Consider the following 25,666-nt stretch of genomic DNA (forward strand, 5'->3'; position numbering starts at 1 on the left):
GTCTGATCAAAACAAAAATAAAACTTTTTAAATTAAAATGTTTTTGCGTTTTGGGGCTACAATACAGAGTCCGGTTCTCAGTATGCAGTGAACCATACACTTCATTTCTCTGATGGGACCTGCCAATATATGTTATGTGTTTGTGGGTTTAGAATGAATAATAAGGCTAGTACTTAGATATTGTTCGCAGAAGCATACTCATGGACCTCTCGCCCTAAATCTTTTCAGGTATTGGTCAGTGACACACTACCACGTCTAATTAACGCTTGTACCACTCTGCTACGTCCACTTTTCAGATTGTCTCCGTTCAACAAGTAACCTTCCTTCTGCAACTGGATTATGATTACATGATATATAAACCATATTTCCCCACAGCTTATTTGCGCTGTGACTATTGTTAAAAGATAGAAAGATTATTATATTGAACACTGCTGTTTTATCTCTTGAGGCCCTGCCATGGCAATGCTTTTGGGAAATGCAACTCTGATTCATATTCATTGTAGACTCCACCAGGTTTGATATCCCAGATGAATTCTGTCCTGATCAATTAAAAGCTATTACAGAACAGGTCCTTGACAGAAAGTGGAAATGCACCATTACAGAGGAAGAAATAACTAATAAATAAAAAAAGGGGGTGATGTCGGAATGATAAAACACAACGACAGAAACAAAAGAAAGTGACTGTGACACTAACATATTGGAATATAAAGGAAGCTGGGAAAATTGTACTCTGTAAATCTAATCTCAATTTCAGGATGCCTTTGTGAACACACACACACAGAAAAAAAAACTTTTCACAATAAGAGAAGTGTAGTATTGCAAATGAGGGGAAGTTTTAAAGAAATGTCCTCACCACTAACTTTTTTCTGTACCAAACAGATACTTAAAGAGCATGAGACTAAACAGAGAATTTTCACATTAGCACAGATGGTGTCTAAGTAAAGTACGTGCAGGGGAGGCACAACATGAGCAGAGAGGCACACAAGTAAGTAATATGCCACAGATATGTTTTATTATATTTGTTTATTTACAGCCCAGTTTTTGAACTGATGCACATACAGTGGGGACATACTGTATCTATATTCTGTACACATTTTTAGAGACAGAATGACATCATGAATGACAACATCAAAGGCTTACAATGGTTTGTCATATCTTTGATCTCATTAATAATTGTGATTTCAACGGATCCTTTTTTCAGAATGTACCTTACATTTTGGATTATTGCAGTACCGTCCATTGGGATTTTACTCCACGGGACTATGGCTTTCAACACTGCAGAGAAAGGATTCCAAATGTGTATGACGTTGAGAGAAAACACAAAAGACTTACGCCACCACAATCTCAATGCAATTCCACCGAACCTTCCAGCACAAACTGAATATTTGGACATTTCTTATAACAACATTGCAAGAATTGAAGATGGACAGCTAATTAATCTTACCCAGCTTTGTTTCTTGAAAGCAACCAACTGTAATCTTAGGTTTATTTCTCCGGATGCCTTTGCCAACAACAAGGAAATCAAGGTGCTGAATGTGTCCAACAATCTTTTGAAAATCATCTCTAACATGAACCTCAACACATTAAGGGTCATAGACCTTTCAGGCAACGAATACTACGGCTATGCGCTTCCAGATCATTTTTCCAATTTTACACATCTTGAGATCCTTGCTCTTGGAAGTAAAAATACAATTTCACTGAAACTGAAAGACTTCACTCCTCTGAAAGACATACATTTAGAGCAGCTTATTCTAGGTGAGGGCATCCAGGTGCAAGAATATGAACCTGGATCTTTAGCTCAGTTGAGGTATCTGAAAAGAATTACTCTAAATGTGTCTTTTTGCCAGAGTTTTGTCATTTTTGACCAAATTCTTGTGGATCTTAACCAAACACAAACACAGGAGCTGAGTTTAGTAAAGTTTGTTCCTGATGATTGTCATGTGTTGGTTGATCCTTTCACAGCTTTAAAGAACTTTGATGGTCTAAGGAAAATAACTATAATACAAACCTGGATAAATAGCACAGTCATGGTCAAATTACTAAAAAATGTTTGGCATTCTCCAATTGAAGATTTAACTTTTATCAATATTGTTTACAATGAAGACACTCCTGATGGAATGCAATTCCCAAACCAGAATACCACAACAAAACTCAAATCAATTACATTTGATGGCATCAAGCATTATCAATACAGATACCCCAAATTTAACATTAGTGTGGAACATTTCACACACTTGTCGTATCTGAAGTTCTCAGGCACAGGAATGAACATTCTCCCCTGTAATTTGATCTCTGCCATACCGTCATTACAGATATTGGATCTTTCGGACAATCTACTGGAAGAGTCTGGTTTTTGGTGGCCCCTCTGCAAACCAACAGAGATTTTCCCATCCCTCAGACACCTCTCTTTGAGTCATAACCGCTTCTTCGATCTGGCTCTCATCTCTAAGCAATCCAGTCAGATCAAACTCCTGGAATCTCTGGACTTGAGCTTCAACTCCATCCGCCTGACAGGCCCATGCTCCTGGTCCCCTCACCTAACAGAGCTGAGTCTCAGCCACAACAACCTGGGCAATGGTGTCTTCAAATACCTCTCAACTAACTTCAAAAGACTTGATCTCTCAAAAACTGGAATTACCACCATAAGCCAAAAAGTACTGTCACAATTTCCCAGTCTGACACATCTTATTTTGAGTTCCAACAACATTCAAGTCATCCCATTGAACCTCAGAGCACCAGTGCTGCAGGCCCTGTTCATCGACCAGAATGCAATTGCATACATTAGCGAGGGTGTGTTGGACGGCTTGCCCAAACTGGAGACACTAGTTGCAGGGAAAAACCCATTCAGCTGTACCTGTGATTCTTACTGGTTCGTGACAGCCATGAACAAGTCTCTATTGCCAGACTGGCCCCTGGACTACAGTTGCAGTACCCCTCCATCTTATGCTGATACATCGCTGGTCAATTTTAAGCCTGGAAATCTGTCCTGCCACCCATGGCTTCAGGCAGTTGTGTCTTTTTCGGTTTTAACCGTCATTATTGCCGTTTTTGCCATCGTATTTCATGTCTGTGATGGTGTTTGGTACACCAAGATGCTGTGGGTTTGGATCAGAGTCAAACGGAGAGCTCGTAAAGGGGAGGACAGGCTGTTGAAGGGTTCTTTCAACTATCATGCTTTTATCTCCTACAGCCAACATGACTCAGCCTGGGTGGATACCCAGCTGGTGCCAACACTGGAGGGGACAGGTCTGTCACTTTGCATTCATGAACGTGACTTCGTACCGGGGCAGTGGATTGTGGACAACATCATCAACTGCGTGGAGGCCAGCTATAAGACCATATTCGTGCTCTCTCAGAACTTTGTTCAGAGTGAGTGGTGCAACTATGAGCTCTTCTTTGCCCAGCACAGGGCCATCAGTGTGGACCAAGACTCTGTGGTGTTTATTCTGCTAGAGCCTATCCCACCTGACTCTCTGCCCAGCAAGTTCTTGAAGCTGAGGACCCTTCTCAGGCAGCAGACATACCTGGAGTGGCCTAAGGACGAATGCAAAAAACATATATTCTGGAGTAGTCTCAGATCCATGTTACAAATTGGGGACAAGGGAATTGCATTGAGGAATGTAGCAACAAATATAATGGATACATGCTCCTTGTTAGCAAACGAAGGTTAAAATCTGTATGTAGAATACAATGTAATATGCAAAAAAGCTAAATGTACATATAAATGTAACTGCTTTGACATGACTTGCTTACATATAATCACATTATGTATATTTATTTTGATGTTCACAAGTATCAACGTAATTGCACACACAACATGTAGCCTACTTAAAATGCATTGAGAAGATCATTTTAAAAGTTTCAGGCAATTTGGAACATTCATCCTTTTAATACACCTTTATTATCATACATTTTAAGTTTAACAGCCTTTTGCGTCAAACATCCTGAGGCTCCACGGAATTGAAAATGTCTCCATCTACTGTTATATTTAAGAAATGAAGAATATTTGTAAACGAATTTCTCTCATCTAAAATTATAATCTGTATTGATCTGTGCTTCCATGGTTTTTGGGAGTAAATGTATCCTTTTGTGAAATGTGTGATCAAAACAAAAATAAAACTTTTTAAATTAAAATGTTTTTGCGTTTTGGGCCTACAATATATAGACAAAGCCCGGTTCTCAGTATGCAGTGAACCATACACTTCATTTCTCTGATGGGACCTGCCAATATATGTTATTTGTTTGCGGGTTTAGAATGAAGAATAAGGCTATTACATAGGTATTGTTCGCAGAAGCATATGGACCTCTCGCCCTAAATCTTTTCAGGTATTGGTCAGTGACGCACTACCGCGTCTAATTAACGCATGTACCACTCTGCTATGTCCACTTTTCAGATAGTTTCCCAGACGTTTCGCCAACCTTGCGACCGCCGTGGGATTCAAGGGAATCATGGGATTAACAGTAATAACTAGTTTAACAAATGCAATAATTGGAAATGTGTTAATATTTGTCTATATTGTCGCGCGTATTTTGATAATATATATGAAATAAAATATGTTGTAATGTGTCGTTTAAGTGTACGTCAAAAATGGATTCGATCACTTTAGCTAAGGAATGCAGAAATTTGTAACTACATTACCCGTCATAATTTTGAGAGTGCAAACAGAGCATGCTCAGTGGTTGTGAATAGTTCCTTTCCCCTCCCTCTGCAGAGTTCAATGTAAGATGGTGGTCAGAGTGCTGCTGCTGTACACACAGAGGCTGAAAGAATATACAGGCGTTTTCCCCTTCAAATCAAATACCGAAAACAAACGCCGAAAGATTTCAAGGTGCCTGCTGTCATACAGCTCAGAAAGATAATCAATCCCCGCCCCACTTGTTCTGTGAATATTCCTTGGAGAGGAATCCCAGCAAATAGACAGGGTGAGTAACGTTAACGTTATCCCACAAACTCTCACCATAAACTGACCAGAAAGCTCACAAGAATGGTAAAAGTAGCCTTGGGGAACTTTCTCAATATGTGTAAACCATATCGGTTTTATCAAAGTGTTATGTCCTTTCATCGTGGCTCCTAAATGTGCCACAGTTGTACATTAAAGGTTGACTATAATGTCAAAGTCTTGGTGTTGGTATGAGGGAGAGCCGCAGGCTTGCCGGGGCAGTGTAGGCCGCGTACCTAGTACGACCAAAACGACGGTGTTGGCCAACTGATTTACTAAACCATTCTAACCTTTTGTTGTTATTTTCTGTTTGAAAGTAGTTTAAATGACATGTGTATATGGTATGTTGTGAAGCGATAACTTTTTTCCAGGTTTGTCTGTCTACATATCTTATTAGGCTACTCTGTTATCAATATCGCGTTCAACGAGCTAGCTAGCCGATTAGCTAACGTCCGTGAACGGGTAGCATTACTCCTCTCGCCAGCGGCAGTAGTCGTGTCACTTGACCGGCTTTTGACAAAGCGGTAAACATTTGTTTTTCCTACGATCAGAACATGCAGGACTTAAACAGAGATCTTTACAAACTGTGCTCAGGCAGGACCATATAGATTACATGAAATGACAAGAGTGATTTGTTTATCTGTCTAACTTGCCCTACATACTCCACACCCATGTCTAGCTAGCTGTCGCTAACAGTAGAACTAGGATATCCTAGCGAACTTGCTACCCTACTATGCTAGCTAGTTCTCCCAGCTAACGACAACTTAGCCTAGGTGTGTAGCCAGTGTGAGCTAACGCTGACTTGACCCTAATTGATCAAAGTGTTAAAATTGTTTTCTCAAGCAAACATTAGTGACGTGGCAGTGCCAGATTGTCTCCGTTGAATTTCCAGTCGATAAACGAGAGTGACGCCAAGTAAGATTCGACGTTAGCGTTTGGTATTGTAAGCTAACATTAGTTTATTTTTATGTCTGGCTAACTCGGATGTCTCCAACTGTCGCAAACTTGTAACGTTCATGCTGCCTTTAACGACATTCACGCCCGTTGAGGTTATTAATCGGTTCGGTTGTGTAAATGAGTATGACAACTGAAACCAGTCTGGGCTTTAAATTAGTTGGTGAATCTGTTCTCGGCACACTGTATGGACAAACCTAGATAACGCTGGTTTACAAGCTTTTAGCTTCCTATGAAGCTAGCTAGCTAGGAAAGTCACATAGCTATTTGCCTTGTAATTAAAGGGAGACACGGCTAAAGCATTCAAATGACAGTCGGTATGCTACGGTTAAATCCTTCTGATGTTAATATGTAACTGTTGACAAGAGTAAACGAGCTCATTTACCCACAATTAACTGGTGAGAGTTGACTGGTTTTTCGATTACCATGCATAAATGACACTGTGACAGTTTAGTTATTCATTTTATTCCCGCCATCAAACATGTTGTATAGTAGATGAACAGTAGATTAGTACACATCGGCATAACATATTTCCAGGAAGCTACCTTTGAGCAAAGGTCTTCTGCGGAACCTTTACAGTAAATCTTTAGAAACTAGATAACTCCTCTGAACTCTTGGCCTTTTCCTGCTGCAGTGCCACATGTTTTCACACACGGGCTGGAAGTGCCTTCGGTTAATGAGGCTGGGCAGTGGCGTGTCAGGGATGTGGCTAAGTGGCCATGCCAACCTTGACCATCGGAGTTCCACCGTACTGAGCAGTGAGGGGCGCCCAACTCTGTCTCCTCTACCCCTTGTAATCAGACGATGATCTGCAAAGGCCACATCTCTCTAAAGAGATGGATTTGCCTCTCAGGCTGTGTAGGTACTGGGCAGAGGTGCTATTTGGTGGGCGGTCCACCTTTGCTCTGTGGTGTAGTTGTGTAGCCTTTGCCAAGGGTCAGTGCTGATAACCTGATACTGCTACCTGGGGCAGACCTGTTCTTCTGAAAAGACACGTTGCTTTCTGTAAGGATCTTTAGAGCTTTGGTGGCTTGTCTCTAATAGAGCAGTCAGCCTTTCATGTGTCACAGTGTCAGTAGCAAAACTCTACGGACATAGGTCGAATGTGTGTTTGCTTTGTTCCAATGACAGTCCCATATTCCCTTCAGTGTGGCCTTATTCACACTAATAATTAGCCTCAGCTTTGGTACCAGTGTCCTTTTTTGTATTTTTTTGGAAGGTTTCTTGCACTGGTATTAGTCTGAGTGTCATAACTTAGCAGAGACATTACAGAGTTTCTCTAAAACTAGCAAGCTAACTGGGAATCTGCCAACAGACTGGGCTTGTAAAGACCAAAAACAGCATAGTTGGCACTGGTAGACAAAAGCTCTCTGGCTTGCAGACTAATGTATTTCAGTGATATATTTGGTGATGTCAAGCTTTAGCTGAAGCATAGAGAATAGGAATGACAGGTGTCTTTGTTTCCCCTTCCCGTGATCCAGTACCAGCAAAGTTTGAGGACAATAATAAAAAAAGAGTCACCTACAAGAACACAAAAAACTGTAACAACTGGTTTTAAGTACGTAAACAACAGTGGCATGCAGCATGACTGTTTCCCAAGCTTACCAAGCGTGTATGAGGTATTAGGTTGTGCAGTATGTTTATGGTTTCACTCCTAAGCTTCAAATCTGTCAGGCCTTTTGTTCGAGTTGATATATGTCTGCCTTAGCCACTTTGTGTCTGTGTCATGTCCCTTGATTTATATTTGTATCCAGTGAGAGAATGTGCACTCACTGTCCATTCTCTCCTCAGTGTGTGCTGAAGATGAACACAGCTGTTTTTCCAGCAATTTGTTGCTACTTTGTATGTACTAACACACACTGAGAGTCTCTTTTCTCAACATTGGTTGTCAGTATGTTAGCACCTTTCCTCCTGTCCTTACACATGTTAGATGCCATCTGAACCTTCAATAAAGTGTAGACAGCGCTGTCACGAGGAGACTGGGGGTGCTTAGGCATGTGATGGAAAGTGGACTTTTGTGTGCTCTGTCTATGCCCTATTGCTACCTCTGGTGCATGCAGCACTGAGACCATGTGAATCAGCACCACCTCATCCCCCACAGCACTGTCCACTTCCTCTTAGCTAACTGCAGTGGTGGCCTTTTTTTGTTGTAGTGGGAAGTGGATGTGAGGAGCCACTGTTTGTGTGTTTGTTTGTTTGTCATCCTCCAACCCAAAGGAGATCAACAAGTTGTTTGAGGCTGGATACAAGCATGGCTTACCTGGCATTGATGTATGTGAACAGCAGTGTGAAAGGAGTCAAAGACAAATTGGCCTCGCTGTGTCCAGTGTAGATGTAGGCCTATGTGTGTGGAGTAACAAACCACAGAAATAACAAGCATGACCTAACAGTGAACGGCGTTGCTGAAACATGGAAACAGAATGCGGTCAAGGCCTTTCCTGAACTGTACAGAGTTAGAGTATTGCGCAGTGTTTCAGTCAGATCTCGTCAGATGGAACGAGGGCAGTCTGTGCATCGCCTGGTGTGTGAAGCCTCTTTTTAAATGACCTGCTTTGTGTACAGTACATGTGGGAAACAGGTCAAGCCCTTCCCTCCAGCCTTGAGGATAGAGCTCTGAGAATGACCATCTTAGCGGGGTTTCCCCCCAGAAAGGTTGTGTGGCGAGATGGTGAACATTCTGTTAGGGGAGAACAACAAAGAAAACAAGAAAACAACATTTGAATTGAATTATCTATGTTAGTATGACATGTATGTGTGACAGTAGGACTCATAACTACCAGGTCAAAATGTTTAAAAAAGCCCAGAAAATAGATAAGCAGGAAGTGTGACAGAATGTCAACAAATTGTCAGGACAAATTATCACCATATTTCTTTACATTACAATTAGGGTAGTTTTGGTCTAAAACTAGCGAGCTGACTTCATAAAAGGCATGCAAAAACCTGGCAAACACCAACAACAGTACATCTGGCATTGATGAAAGCTTGCTAGCATGCTAAACTGGTGTCTTTCGACGATATAGTTGGTGATGAAAGCTTGCGGTGAAAGCTTGTCTTACATTTTCACGGGGTGGCCCAACCCGAAACCGCAGTGTGTTTATCTGTCCTTCACATGACCCATATACCATCAAAATTCATTTTGAAGATGATACCAAATCAAGTTGCCTATAAAAGCATACCTCAGAAAGTGGCAACTTGATGCATACTGTAAATATGCATAAGTCATACATAATAAGGCTGATCGAGCATCGTCAACATCATTGCAGCTATTGTATTCACTGACCGTGAACACCTTAGTGAAACTCAATCCTAGACCAATGTTTTGTGTGTGTACCTCGTGTTTTGGTTCACTTTAAGGTACGAACGATAAGGTCCCTTTGCTTCTGTGCTGTCTTAGCTCTTTAAGGCACGGGAATTGATTTTTCCCAATGTAAAATGCAGGCAGTCGGCTAAATAGGCCATGCATGTGTTACAGTGAGGGAAGTCTTGTTTTTGAGGTCACTCCTGTGCTTGCTGACTTTGTTTTCCATAGAGTGTGTGTATGTCTAGGGGGGGTGGAGTGCGAGGGTGAGGTGTGTGTGTGTGTGTGTGTGTGTGTGTGTGTGTTGTCCTTTATGACAATCTAGGAGAAGGCCTGACTCGCTGCTGATTGGTCATCGGTTTGGACAAACACACACGCAACAGCCCACCTGGTCAATCATTCACAAGATAATGGCTGTAGCATACATTCAGATTCACATGTACATGAGTGAGGTCATTTTGCAGGGAACCTCATGGTTCACTTCTGGTAAAAGAACACTGCAGTATTGCATGTCATTGACATGTCATCGCTAGACTGATGTTGTTTGATAGCCATTGTTTATTCACAAACACTATATGCGCCACCTTGAACATTTGTGATCAGCAGCATTATTGTTGTGGAGGTGTGTGTGTGTGTGTGTGTGTGTGTGTGTGTTTTCCTTAAGTACACATAGTGTAGTTTTACATAACACTCTCCCCCTGCAAAGGAAGTGTGTGGGAAAGCTCGTTAGCCTTGTCATGGAAACTGGCCCTTGTGGGCATGACAAACACAGGTCTCTTATTTGCTGACCCCCGGCTTCAGGACAGTAGCCCTTTTCAGGGACTCTGTTTGCCTCCACCAGGTGACCTGCTCTCAGCACCCAGCGTTAGCCTAATGTGTAACTGCCATGTAGGAAACCGCTGCCAAGTGCACCCTGAGTGTTGGCACCTCTGCATGCCCACTTGCCATCCTCGGTTATGCTAAACTATAAAGCTGTGTCCTTGTGTTACCCCAGGTCTGCTTCTCCTGTGTGTGTGTGTGTGTGTGTGTGTGTGTGTGTGTGTGTGTGTGTGTGTGTGTGTGTGTGTGTGTGTGTGTGTGTGTGTGTGTGTGTGTGTGTGTGTGTGTGTGTGTGTGTGTGTGTGTGTGTGTCTGTCCTCTATGGCTAATCTCTCAGTTTATACATTAAGGGAAGTTTCCCTGAAATATAAACAGAGATGAAAGATACTCCTTGATGTGCTCTGAGCCCAAAAGTGTTCAAACAACATGTCTGTTATCTGTGTCGCAGACTCCCTATCTAGTGAACCTCCAGGTGTTGTGCAGTGTTCCAGTAGTTTTATTTATGGGCAGAACCGATAAGGTGCCGGGGCAGAGGGTCATTTTATGTATGCAAAAGCATACAGTATATGTACCTCAAACATCACTGCAATCAATATGTGAGCTTCCTTTTTTATGAATTGCTATATGGGTAACATTTTATTTCTCTTGTTCAGTGAGTGAACGAGATTTACACTGATTTCAATAGTATAGTGACGGGGTTTCTTAGGCCGACACTCTTCTAGACAAAGGACCACGAGGCGAATCAAAGGTTTCTGGAGGTGTATTTCAAGGTGCTCCTGCAGGGAGTCAATTCCACATCGAGTAGAGGCAGGCAAAAGACTAAAGAGCCTCACAGTGTTACAGTATATATATACAAGTCAATAATGGGAGTTTACAGTGGGGTCAAGGGTCAACATTGGGGATGTTCTTACAGGTCAAGATTGGGAAGGGGAGGTGATCTTCTTACGGAAGGTTCCGGAACACGCACACAAAGCCAAAATGGTGGACAATAGATGTGTATTCCTTCACCTGGGGCAGGGGGAGGGGATGTCTGCTAGGGCTTTAAACAAAGGTGTATCAATGCACATGGCACACACACACATACACACACACAGGAGAACATGCTTGCAATGCAATGTAAGTCTATAAATTAATGGCAATATCAATTTCCATCAGTTATAGTATATATATAGTTATAGTATAAAGCAGAGCCCTTTGTCCAAAGTGACTTACAATACATAACAAAAAAAAAGTCAGAGGGAAGTTAAGAGAAGCATTGGCGTGGACGGGCACTGCGTCTTCTGGGGCCTTTCAAACTGTCTTGGCAGAGTTGTTGTATGACCTAAACAAGCGCTTGTGAGGAATGCTTTGTAACGTCATTGTCGTCAATGTCTGCTCTCCAAACTGCCATTGTTCTTTGTTACTGTTTTTGAGATTAATGTTTTTTTAGTCTGTCCTTTTCATTCATACCAAAACCTCGTCGTGGTTCTCCTGTTTCCTCATTTGTTCAGCTAGAGCAGGAGAGTTCAGCCCACTTCCTGACTGGTGGCCCTGCGAGGTCATCCGTACAGTGGGGACTGGACTGCTGGTATGGGGTCTGTGTGGCCGCCTGTCTACATTGCAAACTTGCCTCTCGCACGTACGCTCAAAGTTCAGACAGTGGGCCTTCTATTGCCCCTTCTCTACATTGTGCTAGAATTCTGCTCCTGGCACAACTGCCCCAACTGCCCCCAACACATAAACAAGCTAGGTCTGCCTGGGGGTCTGTTGTATGTCTTAAGGCCTACTAGCTACAGCACTGCCCTGCTAAGAGCAGGTTCTCATAGCTAATGGAGCAGTCCTCATGGTAAGACACTCAGGACAGGTTGCTGACAAAACAGGGATTGTATTTCTTTGCTTTGTCACTTGTTTGTAATTAAGACGTGTCTTTCTCCTGTATGTGTTTCTCAGTCAGGGGCAATCACAAGCTATATTGTTTGTCTTCCCATATCTACCAGACTTTCACCTCATCGTCATCCTCTCTTCTCCCTCTTCCCCCTTGCAAAGGGAGTGTGATAGTTGGCAGTGGTGGTGGTAGGGTGCGTGACGGCAGAGGGTGCCCCCCCTCACTGATCCACTAATATCCAGGCGTGTGATTGTTACGGACCTAAAAAAAGACCTGGCCTCTGGTTAGTTGCCCCTGCCCTGTTACTAATTCGATCTGGGTGATGGAGGCTACGCTGCTTGTGCTCGTGGGCTGCTGCTCTGGGCACCGGTGCCGCAGGAGAGACCGAGGCAGAGGCCGAGGCAGAGGAGATGACCGTACATGTAGAGCAGGAGAGAGGAGCGCGGCTGGGGGGTGGGGTGGGGGCGTGAGGGGTGTGTAGTTGAGGGGTTGGCCCCCTGCTTGACGTTTCCACTTCCCCTTTTAAAGAGAGATCTCACACGCTAGCTCCACCCCCATCACCACTGACCAGCGCTGGATATTTATAGCAGGATAGTCTATGCCCCACACGCACACACCTCCCTCCTTCCTCCGATTCCCCTACCCCTTACCCAACTCTCCTCTACTGTATGTCTCTGTCCTCTTTCTACCCTTGCCCATCTCCCCTCTCTTTTCACGTCACACTCTTTAGCTCCCTTTTTCTTTGAACGTCACTTATTTAGATTTATCTGGCACTCTGCTTTCTCTCACCCCCTTTCAGCTACTTTCAGCCCTCCTTGCCCTCTTCCCCCTCTCTCTCTTTCTTTCTGTCTCTCTGTCTCTCTCTCCTTCTCCTTCTCTCCTTGCTTAAGTGGAGTCTCTCCTGCTATGTTTATTTGGACTTCTGAGAGTTCTGAGCACAGTCTTCCACTCCTCTGCTTTGCACCCTCAAACTGTCTGTATGTGTGCAGAGATGAACACACACACACACACACACACACACACACACACACACACACGCATCTGTAGGCAGTGTGCAATCCCCAGGAGTGCAGCTCGCACCCAAGTAAAAGAAGACCCTTTTACAGCCAGCCCAACCAGGTCCTGAAAGGTTTTGCTTGAACATCAACGAACTCTGTGCCCTCAACAAAACTCTCTGTCTGGGTATATAGAACCGTGTGGAGGCGCGACTGATTTGGGGTCAGTCACACATTGCCTGCACACTGGTGGCGAGGGAGGCTGGAGCAGGATGACTCAACCCCCCCCCCTCTCTTTGTCTTTGCTTGTTGATCAGAAAGCCGGCAGCAGCGGGCCTATTTGCCTGAGCCATTGTTTGCAAGGCCTGGCCGCGGAGCACAGCCTGCTCCTGTCCAAACACACACATGTACACAAAAGGGCACACACACATGTACACAAAAGTGCAGACACACACACACAAAAGTGCAGACACACACACACAAAAGTACAGACACACACACACGCACACACACACATATCTCTCTGCTCAGACTGCAGGAAGTTCAGGGTTATTTGTGTACCTTGAAGCGGATGTGGATGTGTTTTGGTCACTGACGAGCGAATAACAGCGAGACTCCAGGGGTCGGAGGTCTGGCCACTACAAGCCTACGCTATCCGCTAAAGGTATATCAGTCACCCGTCTTTTATGTGGTGAAATTATGTAGACTAGCGACCCAGTCTTGATTGTACGCTGAAAGAATTTTTTTTGTCGGTGATCTGTGGACTGGCGGTGCACCTAGTTCATGAGACCCCAAACCTCAGGGAGGGGGTGAAGCCCCGCTCTCTGCGTCCGGAACGTTCCTCGAGGCATTTGATGAAATCATTGGAGATTATCAGTTGTCTGGTGTGTTTGCTCTGACTTGTTTCCGACTTGGCGGAAGTGATGGGCTTGAGCTGCCTGCCCCGATGAGCCAAATGTGAGCAGAGCCAAGATGGCGGCACAGAACCAACTGATTGACTGGTGACTGATTCATCTGTGTTATTTCAGTGGTGCATGAATGTGCTTATAAAAGGGAGAAGGGGAGAAAAGCATTGGCAGCTCTGACTTGCTCGTTTTCAAATCAGGTGCGACGGGCGAAGTCTGTCCCAGTTTCTAGAGCGTCACATCTCGGAAGCTCTGTGATTTATAAAGTGATAAAACATGCACTTACAAATTCACGTAGGTTATTTGTTTAACCTCTGTGATGGGGATGGTATGGCAAAGAAACGTTCAGTGTCAGCACTGGTGCTAGTAGCTCCTTGTAGCTTTCCAGTGCTTTGGTTCCAAAACAATTTAGCGTGCTAGAAGCATACTGCCTGTCACTAAAGTAGCACAAACCCAGATGACGCGCACACTAATTTCACCAGTGATTTCTTGTGGAAAAGCAGTGGAAACTTTGCAATAAATCTTGATGTTTAGTTTTTGGTAGAGAGACAAACCTACTCGGCTCCAAGATTGTGTGTGTGTGTGTGGCCGTGGCCGTGGCTGTGGCTGTGTGGCTGTGTGTGTGTGTGTGGAAGGGGGACAGATGCCTGGTGTGCATGTCTCGGTAGCCTGAAAGTCTTTGTCGTTGCCTTTGGCCTGACCACATGATGGAGTGAGCAATAAGCAGGGAGGCTCTAAGATGGCCTCTGCTAGTCCTCCTATGAGGGCTTATTATTCTCACGGTGCTTACCTGCCAGGGCTAGCTGTCATGTCAGACGACGGGTCGATAACACCTCCTATCTCTCTCTCCACCTCCCTATTTCTCCACTGATCTCTCTCTCGCACTCTTACACATGTATACACACGCCGCTAGGCAATGACATCGTCACACACACACACACATGGAAATAACAAGACATGAGTTCAAAATGAAGCCTACGGTCTGTCTTACAGCATAAGGAAAGATGGTTGAAAAATACTGTGGTCAATAGTGGCTATAGTTTTCTATCTGCACCTCTGCGGTTGTATTACCGCTCATTGTTGTTGGAGCATGAAGTTAATGGACCACTATCTCTTCCTCTTCCTCTTCCTCTCTCCAGCCCTCGTGTACAGGCCCCCACACCCGCCGTAAGAACGAAGGACCGCATCGGTGCCGTTGTCCCTCCCCCACCTCCCTGCCTCTCTCTCCTCCTCCTCACGCTCTCCTCTCCGCCGCTTCTCCCCCGCGGTAGGATGTCCCGCAGCCCCGAGCTGAAGGATGACCTCACGGAGTGCCCCCTGTGCATGGAGCCTCTGGAGATTGACGACGTCAACTTCTTCCCCTGCACCTGCGGCTACCAGATCTGCCGCTTCTGCTGGCACCGCATCCGCACAGACGAGAACGGCCTCTGCCCCGCCTGCAGAAAGGTGTGTGTGTGTGTGTGTGTGTGTGTTTGTGTGTGTGTCCACCTGTTGGACTATTATTTATTAATTTAGCAGACATTTTTACATAAGCGACCTAGCGTAGCTATGTCAGTTATCGGACAGTGTCAAACATCGGCCATTCTGTTAAACAATTAAAATGCTAAGTTTAATAATGGATCAACAATCGATATGCTCAGTTTAATAATGGACTAACATCACAACGCGAACGTTTGCCGATAACACACGCCGTCCTATAATTGACACTGTTACGATACAGTACTGTAGAGACACACATTTCCATCAGGATGTGTGTTCTGAGGGTGTGGTACCCCATGACCTTGGTGTTTGCATCTGGCCTACCTGTGGAGCTGCAGGAACACAGCTGAGTGCCAACCAAGGATTATCTTTTATTTGGGCTATGTGTGTACGAGACTAGTCTCAAACAGGAACTATGTGTCCTTAAATGTACATCTCCAGCAATGTATGATGATGGAGAGAACACTGAGTAGAACCCTCCGCTGGGGGAAGCATGGCCGCCGGAAAGAGCTAGGTGGACTTTCGATTACTGCTTCCCTGCTCGGGTAGGGATGGAGAGATGAAGGCAGGACATGGTGCTTGCAGGATGGTGCTGATGTTGAGGATGGAGAGGATCGGATGATGCTGAGGCTGACGACAGTCCTCTCTTTAGTTTTAATGTTGCGCTGTTCTACCGCACAGTCCTCAGTCCCCATCTGGTTGTAATGTCATGCCTGCAGGGTCATGTTGAAGAGGTTAAACAGCTTCCAGTACTAGACTAGCTGATTGTCAGTTAGGCTACCAGTTGAACAGCTTCTAATACTAGGCTAGCTGATTGTCAGTGTCTGTCCTCTGATAATAATCCGTACAGAGATGCAAGAAATCAACTGTCTCTTTGAGGTTATAAAAGAGCGGTTCACCTTAACTGTATGAAGTCTTAAATTCCCCTCAGATGCGTCTTTGAGAGACGCTCCGCAGTGCAGAAGAGCTGTGTGCGGTGGAGCCCAGCGGAGCTCCGGTGCATGCCTTTGATTTCCATCAGAGGCGTCTGCTTCAGAGTCGCTTTCGCTACCCAGCATTCATTTTCATCTTGTCAGAGAGGGCTTACTGGAAATGTTGTACGCCTAAGTGGGAGAACGATTGAGAAAATGTCCCCTCCCCTGTTGTTCTCAGAACAGTCAATATTGTCAGCAGCGTCTGAACTTCAGAGAAAAGCGGTATTGGATCAGTCGTGGAACAACTCCTCCCTCAGTTTCTCCACACCTGGGGTAGTCCACACAGGCAGAGTTTTGCTTTTAAGTGAGCATCGCTACCGGTGGCGCCATTTATTATGAATATATATGAATATAATTTATGAATGATATTTTGTGTGTGTGGTTGACGCTGGTTTCTGTGAGCGATATGTTGAAATGCTGCTTCATGCTGATCACCCATAGATCTCAAAACAGCAGTGGTTTATTAGAGAAGAAACAGTTATGGTATCATCATCATCATCATCTCATCAAATATGCTGATATTCACATAAATATGAACCAGAGGAGCAGTTCAAGGTATCACATGCACTGCTGTTCAACCAGTTTTTCGGGGATGTGTATCTCAATTTGTAAAGATCAGATATTAGACTAGTCTACACTTCAGATATTGTTGGGCTGTGTCACATGTGGCACAGCATATTGCCTGTTAGCTTAAGGGGCAAAACTTATCTTTTGCTCTCTGTCTCTTTCGTTGGCGTCACTTGATTTCAAAGCTTCTCTTTTTCTATGTATCTCTCTTTGTGTCTCACTTTTTTTTTTTTTTTCCCGGTCTCACAGCCTTACCCAGAAGACCCGGCGGTGTACAAGCCCCTGTCCCAGGAGGAGCTGCAGCAGATAAAGAACGAGAAGAAGCAGAAGCAGAACGAGCGCAAACAGAAGATCACGGAGAACCGCAAGCACTTGGCCAGCGTGCGCGTCGTGCAGCGCAACCTGCTCTTCGTGGTGGGGCTGTCGCAAAGGCTTGCGGACCCTGAGGTGAGAGAGGCCCGCTCATACAGACACAGACAAATACGTATGCATCCATACATGCATACGTACGTACGTACGTACGTGCAGATATAGCATACAGCCTCCCTCCCCAGCCTCCTACACTCTCTCACACTTTGTCGACGGACACACACACACACACACACACACACACACACACTATTGCAGATATGCACACACAAAGACACACAAACGATGACTGAAGGCATGAAACGCTTTCACATATGTAGATCCTGTGATGTATGTTGTATGTATCTACAGTCATATAATAGGACCCCACTCCCCCTGGACACGTGCAGTGCTTCAGTTTTGTGGAAAGCCATGTGTTTATCCCAACAAAACAAATTTCTAGAGGGAATTTTTGTTTAATAGTAGTTATAATGGCTTATTGACTTTTTGGAGACAAACAACAGGTGGTGGTGTCTAATTTCTGAATTCTAAATTCTACCAGTCACTCATTGATATTTATTCGCTTACGGTTATCCATTTTCAGTTCTCTCTCTCACATCACACACACACACACACACACACACACACACACACACACACACACACACACACACACACACACACCCCGTCTCTCTCCCTCCTCCTCATCCGAATCGGAAAGAGATTCCATTTTCTCTGGAGCCGATGCAGATCACTTCCTTGTGGCATTTGAAGGCTCTGTGGTCCTTGACAGCCTCTAATTAAAAATGTTTGGTTCCCCACAATAAAGCGTTTATTTGTCTTGCTGCTGGGCCCAAGCCTGTTGCAGACGATGGGAGCAAAACATTGACTGACTAGCCTACTTTCATCGATAACTAGCCAGTCACGTAACTTTTTCATTAAAAATTGCCTTTTAACTTTTGGTTCGGTAACTTGAGTTGTCTCCTCCTGCATAGGCGTACTGAAATCTACTGCTCTCTTGACACCCGCAATGTAACGCTGCATGGTTGTTAAAATAGTTCGTCAGATTAGGCTACTCAACTTTGTGAAATGAATGAACGATTGACTGATAAGGAAGTCAAGTCAAATTTATTTATAAAGCACATTTAAAAACAACTCACGTTGACCAAAGTGCTGTACAATTAAATCACAATAATATATCAAAACAAATCGAAAGCAGAAACAAAACAATTGGAGGTCAGTGGCCCGAACCTTGCTCTGATTGGCTGAGATGCAGGAGGAGACGCAGCTAACTTTTACCTGACAGCTAATAAGTAACAACACTATTTAGTGAGGCTGCCTGACGACTGAGTTGAGTTTTTATTTTCACAGAACGATTCAATGGCATCAATTATGTTTATTAAAAGCCCTCTTTGTTTACCCGTCACTGTGACTGGTAGGTTGATCAAATTCATCTGCCACTTCACAGAATTCACTGTCATTTGACAGGTGCTAATTTTCAACCCTGTTACACACACACACACACACACACTCACATCCTCGCTTGCTAGCATAGTATATTTGAAAAGCTCTTTTTCCTCCTTCGGTCGTTGTGTTCTACATCACTGATGTCTGGTGTTAGGAGTCTAGTGCCAGCATGGTTTCACATTGACACAAACCAGCAGGCTGTCCCTTGGCACGCCCAGGACCCTCTTTTGAAAGTGCTCAGGATTTAAATGAGAGTGCCTTTTGCCAAAATATTTACAACCTGCCATGTCCTAATTAGCAGTAATAACCTGAATTTTGGACAAGGGAGCTGCAGAGGCGAATGACCAGAGGTCTTTGTTGTGAGCCCTTTGTTGACTGAAGGCAGACGTTTGAACATACCGATGTCAACACGACCGGCTGCCCTGTCTACACTAACAGCGTGTTAAATACAAGACGAGACCACAGGACAGTGTTTCACGACGGTCACGATTGCATCTTTTTGTTTTTGTGAGCAGCTCCCAAGCAGCCAACTTCATTATATTTGTGGTTTGCCAGAACCAGGCCTTACTGGGAGCTGCTTAGCTGTGTGAGGCACACGGTGTGCGCTTGGGTTCCACATGATCCAAAATATACTGGCGCCAATATCCAGTGAAATAGGAAGGCCTGGGGACTTGCCAGTGTGGTTTTCATGCTTACTGGTTTGGCACTTGAATGGCAACATGATCGGCCTGACCATTGCTGACGGCCTGTATTACTGAGCATTTCTGGCAACTGACCCAGTGACCATTCAGAATGACCCTGGTGTCTAAACAAATCAGGTGTGTGTGTGTGTGTGTGTGTGTGTGTGTGTGTGTGTGTGTGTGTGTGTGTGTGTGTGTGTGTGTGTGTGTGTGTGTGTGTGTGTGTGTGTGTGTGTGTGTGTGTGTGTGTGTGTGTGTGTGTGTGTGTGTGTGTGTAGGGGGGGAGGCTGGTCTTTATTGCCAGCCTTTTGGAAAGGGTGCCAATGTGGGATTGCCACGTGCTCCCACATAAACAGCCTCACGTCAGGCCTCGTGTAGGACGGGGCCAGGGCGGAAGAGACCACAGTCCAGCAGCACAAAGCCTTGGGGTTGGATTCTAAAGCCCAGAGCTGGAAAGAGCGACCAGTGGCCGCCACGCCAAGAGGCTTTGCCTCCGTCCACAGCTTAACCCTGTCTGCGCCTCCAGTGTGCTTCTGCAAAGACCTCTTTCTGAGGTTTACATCAGACATTATCCAGCGAAAATTGCCTGCACATGCAGACATACACCATCATCATCATCATCTTCATCATCAGGATGTGTCCTGGGTTTGAACCTATGCCCTTGATGGCACCTGACTCACCCATTTGAGCTGCAGCAGCTCACAAGAGATTTGGAATGAGTTTTTTTTTTATTTTTAAAAAAAAAATTTTTTACTTCTCAGATCGAATAGTTTTTCTGTCCCCCTGCCTCCTTTTAGAGTTTCATAGTCCTCTCTTGATTTTCTAGTTTTCAGTCTCCCCCTTTCTCCTGTTTCCTCTCTCTCTCTCTCTCTCTCTCTCTCTCTCTCTCTCTCTCTCTCTCTCTCTCATTCTCTCTCTCTTTCTCTCTTCCTCTCTCACTCTCTCTCTTTCTCTCTTCCTCTCTCTCTCTCTCTCTCTCTTTCTCTCTCTCCCTCTCTGAGTGGAAAGAGGAGGAGGAGGCAGCAACAGAGGGGAAAAAAGAAGCAGCAAGTGCTGTGGTCAAACAAAGGCCACAAAGAAACCGTCCGCAGTCTGGTCACAGCCCCGCCAGTGACCAGAATCTCAAAAGCCTGCCTGTGCTCCTCTGAATGAGACAGTCAGAGAGCGACACTCACACACACACACTCACACACACACCAGAGCACACTCACACACACACCAGAGCACACTCACACCACAGCACACTCACACCACATTTACTGACACACACACACTTTAAAAACAGGTTGCCAAGCTTGGCATCTTGGAATTTGAAATGTGTTAGTTTAGATTTGTTTGTTTATTTATTATCATATATTTGTATTTGTGAAAGTAAAATAAACACAGCACATTTTTTATGATAAGAAATGTGTGGTTGTTGAACTATTTAGGCTTATCAAGTAAGTTTGGCAAACAAATCACCAGATGAAATGCCGAAAACCTTTAATTTAAACACATTCAGTTCAGAGTACAATCGATTGGTTAGGAAGTCACAATTTGCTCCACCAAGTAGCATTAACAATCTGAAAAGGGCAAAGCCTTCAGTAACGTTGCAACATGCTAGTGCAATCACTCCAGATGAACACATGCCACTGCAGTCAGCCAACAATGATCGCTGCTGCTACCTGTGCCTGGCTACTGAGATGAGTGCTCACTGCTAGGCAGAGTAAAGTAAAGTATCTAAATTTGTTACTTGGTGCCTTTTGGAGAAAAACATTTGAACAACATTGTCACCAACAACACAACATACACAAGTTTCGGTTTTGACAAGTTGAGATCAGTGTCAGGAATATAACGGGTATAGTCTAAGTTTTTACAGTAGCCTTCTAATATTAGCCGCGAAATGCAGTGCATTTTGTCTAAGACAATGTTTGGATATGAATGTCATGAAAATGCGGTGGCCATAGGGGTAATGAAATGGAGGTTAACCGGTCAACCGTTAATGTTGAGTCTTGCACATACACACTCATTTGAAGTCCAGATACACACACATCACATTTCACATTCTCAGATTTCTCCTCCCCTGTCTAATGGGTGGTTGGAGTTGGTCTAACTGTGATGTCATCGGCCTGTGTCAAGTGGAATCATGTTGAGCTAAGAACAGTAAACAAACATGTTGTCTAAATGCTAATGATGCATCTCATTTGAAATGCTACCGACCAGGGTCCTGCTGTAAACAACTTCCACCTGGAAATGATACACACACACACACACATGCATACAGAGAGAGAGGTAGACAAGCAAGCACACACACACACATACAGAGAGGGAGGGAGGGAGACAAACACACACACACACACACACACACACACACACACACACACAGAGTCCTCTTCTCTGCCCACCCCTCTTCTCTCCACAGGCCTGTTTTTCAGGCTGTCCTGTCAGTGCATACATCCATCCATTCATTCCCTGAAAACTAATCTCTCTCTCCATGGCCTAGTTCCTGTGTTGCTGTTTTGTACTGATCTTGTTTTTCATATGGTTACAGCTATTCGCTGCTCTGGAAAAAAAAAAGCATATTCAGGCATCAAAGCAAATCTGTTATTCATGTAGTTAAGCTTCAGTGGATTGAAAGGTTTATTGTGTGTATGTTATGTATTGTTGTATCCTGTCAATGCTTTGTGTTTAATCTATATTATGTATGCATTATGGGTCTATAAACGCTTTGAAAAATACATACCAGCCCTTCTGTTGTATTTCAGTTTGGCCGTCTAAATAGTCTGCAACTCCGAGACTATTTTGTTGAATCCTGTATTTGTGTTTACTCCTGGATCAGAGTCTCGCTTGTTTCTTCCTCTCCTCTGATTGACCCCCTGCAAAGACTTTTCGAGTGAGCCAGGAGAAGTGAGACCCCATTGACCCCCCCCTCCCTTCCCCCCAAAATTCCCTCAGCCCACCAAATTAGCCTCCCTCCTCAGCTCTTAAATTGCCATCATTTGCATATTTACCGGCTAATCAACCGCTCGCTGTCCCCTAAATGACAGGAAAATCAGGTCTCCTGCGCTGCCTCCTCCTTCTGGAGCTATTTGTGTCTGCCAGCCACTCATGTCGCCTGAGATGGAGTTTGACTAAAGTATTGAACGGTGGCTTGACTTGAAAGAACTGAATTAACCTTACACTGTTTAAGTTAAGGTACACTTATGAAGGCGGGGTCAGAACAATGTTTAAGTTAAGGTACATTTATGTAGGTGAGGTTAGAACACTGTCGACGATGAATGAAATGTTCTGTTCGATGTGGTCTGTAATCAGTGATGTTGGGCTGTAGTGTGAGTGTCGGATATTGTATACTATTACATCCTCCCTTGGGAGCCTTGGAAGTGTGCACTTGGAAGTGTGCATTGACCTCCTTCCTCTGTTCTCCCCCTGCAGGTTTTAAAGAGGCCAGAGTATTTTGGGAAGTTTGGGAAGATTCACAAAGTGGTCATCAACAACAGCACATCATACGCAGGCTCACAGGTGAAGGACTGACGGCACCCTCATTTGTTGCTTTCTTGGTGCTAATGGGTTGTTAAATTTGACATATATGATATTTATGATGTGTATATGTGTGTAAATGACCATTAGGGCCATGGTATGTTTCCATTTATACAGCATGTTTTGTCATGGTTGCCAGTTCTGCATTTGCAGTTAGTTGCTGTGGTTGATTGTAGTTGCTATTTGTATTTCAAATGAAGTGTTTTATTTTATTTATTTATTTATTTTTTCTTTCTGCAGGGTCCCAGTGCCAGTGCATACGTCACTTATATACGCTCAGAAGATGCCCTTAAAGCTATACAAAGCGTCAACAATGTGGTAGTTGATGGCAGAACTCTTAAGGTCAGTAAGGGAACTTTAAATGTCAACTTGGTCACTTCGCATTGAACCCTTACCATACTGTTCGTATGAGAAACATATATAGTGGTGTTTTTCCATCAACCATGTAAACGCATGGAAAGTAAATGGATTTTGTACCTGGCCTATTCCGTCCAATAGGCTTCTTTAGGTACAACAAAATACTGCAGTTATTTTCTGAAGAGCATGCAGTGTCCAAAACCGGACTGCATGTATCTACATGAGTTGGGGGACGAGGCGGCTAGTTTCACAAAGGAGGAGATGCAGGTAAGAGCAGTTTCCATATTCCTCTCCACTATCTGTACGAAATGCTGTTGTTTTCACTTGGGCATTAACGTGTGTGTATGTGTGTGTGTGTGCCTGTGTGTGTGCGTGCATTCAGGCGGGAAAGCATCAAGAATACGAACAGAAACTCCTCCAGGATCTCTTCAAACTGAACCCTCACTTCGTGCAGACCTCAACCATAGGCAGCGAGAGGACGAAGGGCAAGTCCAGCTCCACACAGAGGTACCCCATCAGCCAGCTCCCTGGCCTATCACCACACCTCACCTCACCGCACAGCACAACACAACACGGCACTCAGGCAAACTAGTGCAAACTGTGTAATTTATAAACCTGTTTGTCTTTGCCGTTGCTCCCGGTTGGGTTGCGTTGGATTGATAGATTGTCAGTTTATGTGAGATTCACGAGGCACGCAATTAGCCTCTCCTTCTTTCATTCTGGGTCATTACCACCCACTCATTCTCCATTGCTCTGGTGGATGGAGTGGTGAAGATTTTGCCGTTGGCTATTGGTATACCCAAAGTATTTGTTTTCAGTTACATTTGAGTCTATACTTTGAATATAGACTTTACCATTTGCAATGGTTAGAGCACTGTATTGCCAGTGCTTCAGTGAAGTTCTCCATATTAAAATTCATGGGATTAGCCTCCAAAGCGGTCTTGATATGGAAGTAACTATAATGTTGGTTAAGTAGATAATGGTTTAGCGGGGCGTTTTATATATAATTCATGAACCACAGCTTAAAATTCTGGTTACATTGTCTTGGCTTGATATAAGATGGGAGAAGACAAAGAAAGACCTAAAATCATGGCAGGCTGATAATCGTGAGTCCTATGAAAGATATGGTTTATCTGTTAGCCTGATACTGTTTTTACAAAAACGTTCCACTTGAAAGGGCAAACATGAATATTCACGATACAACACGAACATCTCTAAACTACTGCGCTGCGGAGGACCACCTTTTGTGAGCTCATAATAGTCAGCTTCAAGCTTTGAATATATCTTTATTTCTTACCAGGAAACACATGATAGTGAATAGCCTGCCGTGTTTCTTTATCCCTCAGAAGAGAGAGTCAGTATTTAGATTTATCTGCCATTGTTTTTAAACTGTGTTTGTTTTTTTCAGTTACCAGTGGCATGTCTGGTTGTATGTCCTTTCTGCAAAGTATGAATATCTTTTAGAATTCTGAGCATCTTTTTAAATGAATTACTGTCCTCATCCAGCAGATGTTAAGACAGTTGAGGTCACAAGGCTGCCTTCCCTTAACTATGAGATTGCTTTATACACAGAATCCTGTGAGCAGTGAAAAACCACAGCAGGTCAAAGACAATATGATGTATTGAACGTACACCTGGAGATTTAGTGGACTCAGCAGTACATAAGTATTTGTGTATTACCGTAGCAGTTTGTGAGTGTGTGTGTGTCTGTGTGTGTGTGTGTGTGAGTGTGTCTGGATGCTGGCAGTGTGTGCGTGACTCGAATGGTGAGCTGTCCATGAGGTGTAGGCCTGCTGCTGCTCTGTTCTAAGTCTAGAGTTTCTAAGTCTCCCTAGACCTGCCTGAAGATCTGAAAGGGTGAAGCTGACTTTGGTGGATTCTCTCTCTCTCTCTCTCTCTCTCTCTCTCTCTCTCTCTCTCTCTCTCTCTCTCTCTCTCTCTCTCTCTTACACTCTCTCTCTCTCTCGCGTTCTCTCTCTCTCTTACACTCTCTCTCGCTTTCTCTCTCTCTTACACTCTCTCTCTCTCTTTCTCGCTTTCTCTCCCTTTCTCTCTCTCTCTTACTCTCTCCACAGGCCCAACAGTAACAACAAAGACTCGTGGCCATCGTTACAACCGACAGGGAAGACAGCCAATGGGCTGACAGAACACCGCAAATCCCCGCCCTTGGATGGCGGCTCAGACTCCGACCACATGACGCCCGATGGGCAGGACTCGGACCTGGGCCTGGGCTCCGTCCCCGCCCTCTCGCCCTTCTCCTCGAACTGTGACCCCGCCAGGTAACCAGTCAGGCGTCGCCATCTATGGCCCTCCCCCTCATTCCAGCCAAGCAGAAATAAAAGCCTTCTGTGTAAAATCCACTCGCTCCTTTTTAAGGTCCTGCTGACCTGCTGTTTTAATTACATTTACTACAATCCTATGTAGTTATTGTGTAAGTGCTTATATTTTACACCTTATTGACCCTAAGTCTATCCCAAACTGTCACCTCAAGGTCATCTGACTA

The 25,666-nt window shown here is 44.3% G+C and overlaps 2 protein-coding genes across 4 annotated transcripts in view; both read left to right on the plus strand.

Annotated features, from left to right (window-relative positions):
• Nucleotides 1–158: 158 nt before the first annotated feature.
• LOC105912380 (toll-like receptor 6) lies at nt 159–3,993 on the plus strand. Its single transcript, XM_012841335.3, has 2 exons — nt 159–985; nt 1,202–3,993. The coding sequence occupies exons 1-2, from the start codon at nt 966–968 to the stop codon at nt 3,669–3,671; spliced, it is 2,490 nt and encodes an 829-aa protein (XP_012696789.2). The 5' UTR covers nt 159–965; the 3' UTR covers nt 3,672–3,993.
• A 696-nt stretch (nt 3,994–4,689) lies between these two features.
• cnot4b (CCR4-NOT transcription complex, subunit 4b) overlaps nt 4,690–25,666 on the plus strand; it is a 36,854-nt gene continuing 15,877 nt past the window's right edge. For 2 of the 3 annotated variants that reach the window (XM_012841380.3, XM_012841382.3), the window contains exons 1-8: nt 4,690–4,923; nt 14,915–15,221; nt 17,045–17,242; nt 22,702–22,788; nt 23,047–23,148; nt 23,305–23,430; nt 23,546–23,670; nt 25,239–25,442. In XM_012841380.3, coding sequence (XP_012696834.2) covers nt 15,048–15,221; nt 17,045–17,242; nt 22,702–22,788; nt 23,047–23,148; nt 23,305–23,430; nt 23,546–23,670; nt 25,239–25,442 — 1,016 coding nt within the window. In that variant the 5' untranslated portion in view covers nt 4,690–4,923; nt 14,915–15,047. The remainder of the gene's footprint in view (nt 4,924–14,914; nt 15,222–17,044; nt 17,243–22,701; nt 22,789–23,046; nt 23,149–23,304; nt 23,431–23,545; nt 23,671–25,238; nt 25,443–25,666) is intronic. The other variant, XM_012841381.3, reaches the window with a different exon arrangement.

Source organism: Clupea harengus, chromosome 16 (assembly GCF_900700415.2).
Source record: "Clupea harengus chromosome 16, Ch_v2.0.2, whole genome shotgun sequence".
In the NCBI taxonomy this organism is placed as follows: Eukaryota; Metazoa; Chordata; class Actinopteri; order Clupeiformes; family Clupeidae; genus Clupea; species Clupea harengus.

What these genes read in the sequence shown, in the direction of transcription:
- LOC105912380 (XM_012841335.3), top strand. Translation starts at nt 966, where the DNA reads ATGAGCAGAGAGGCACACAA. An exon ending in ATGAGCAGAGAGGCACACAA is followed by an intron (nt 986 to 1,201) that starts GTAAGTAATATG and finishes TCCTTTTTTCAG; the next exon opens with AATGTACCTTACATTTTGGA.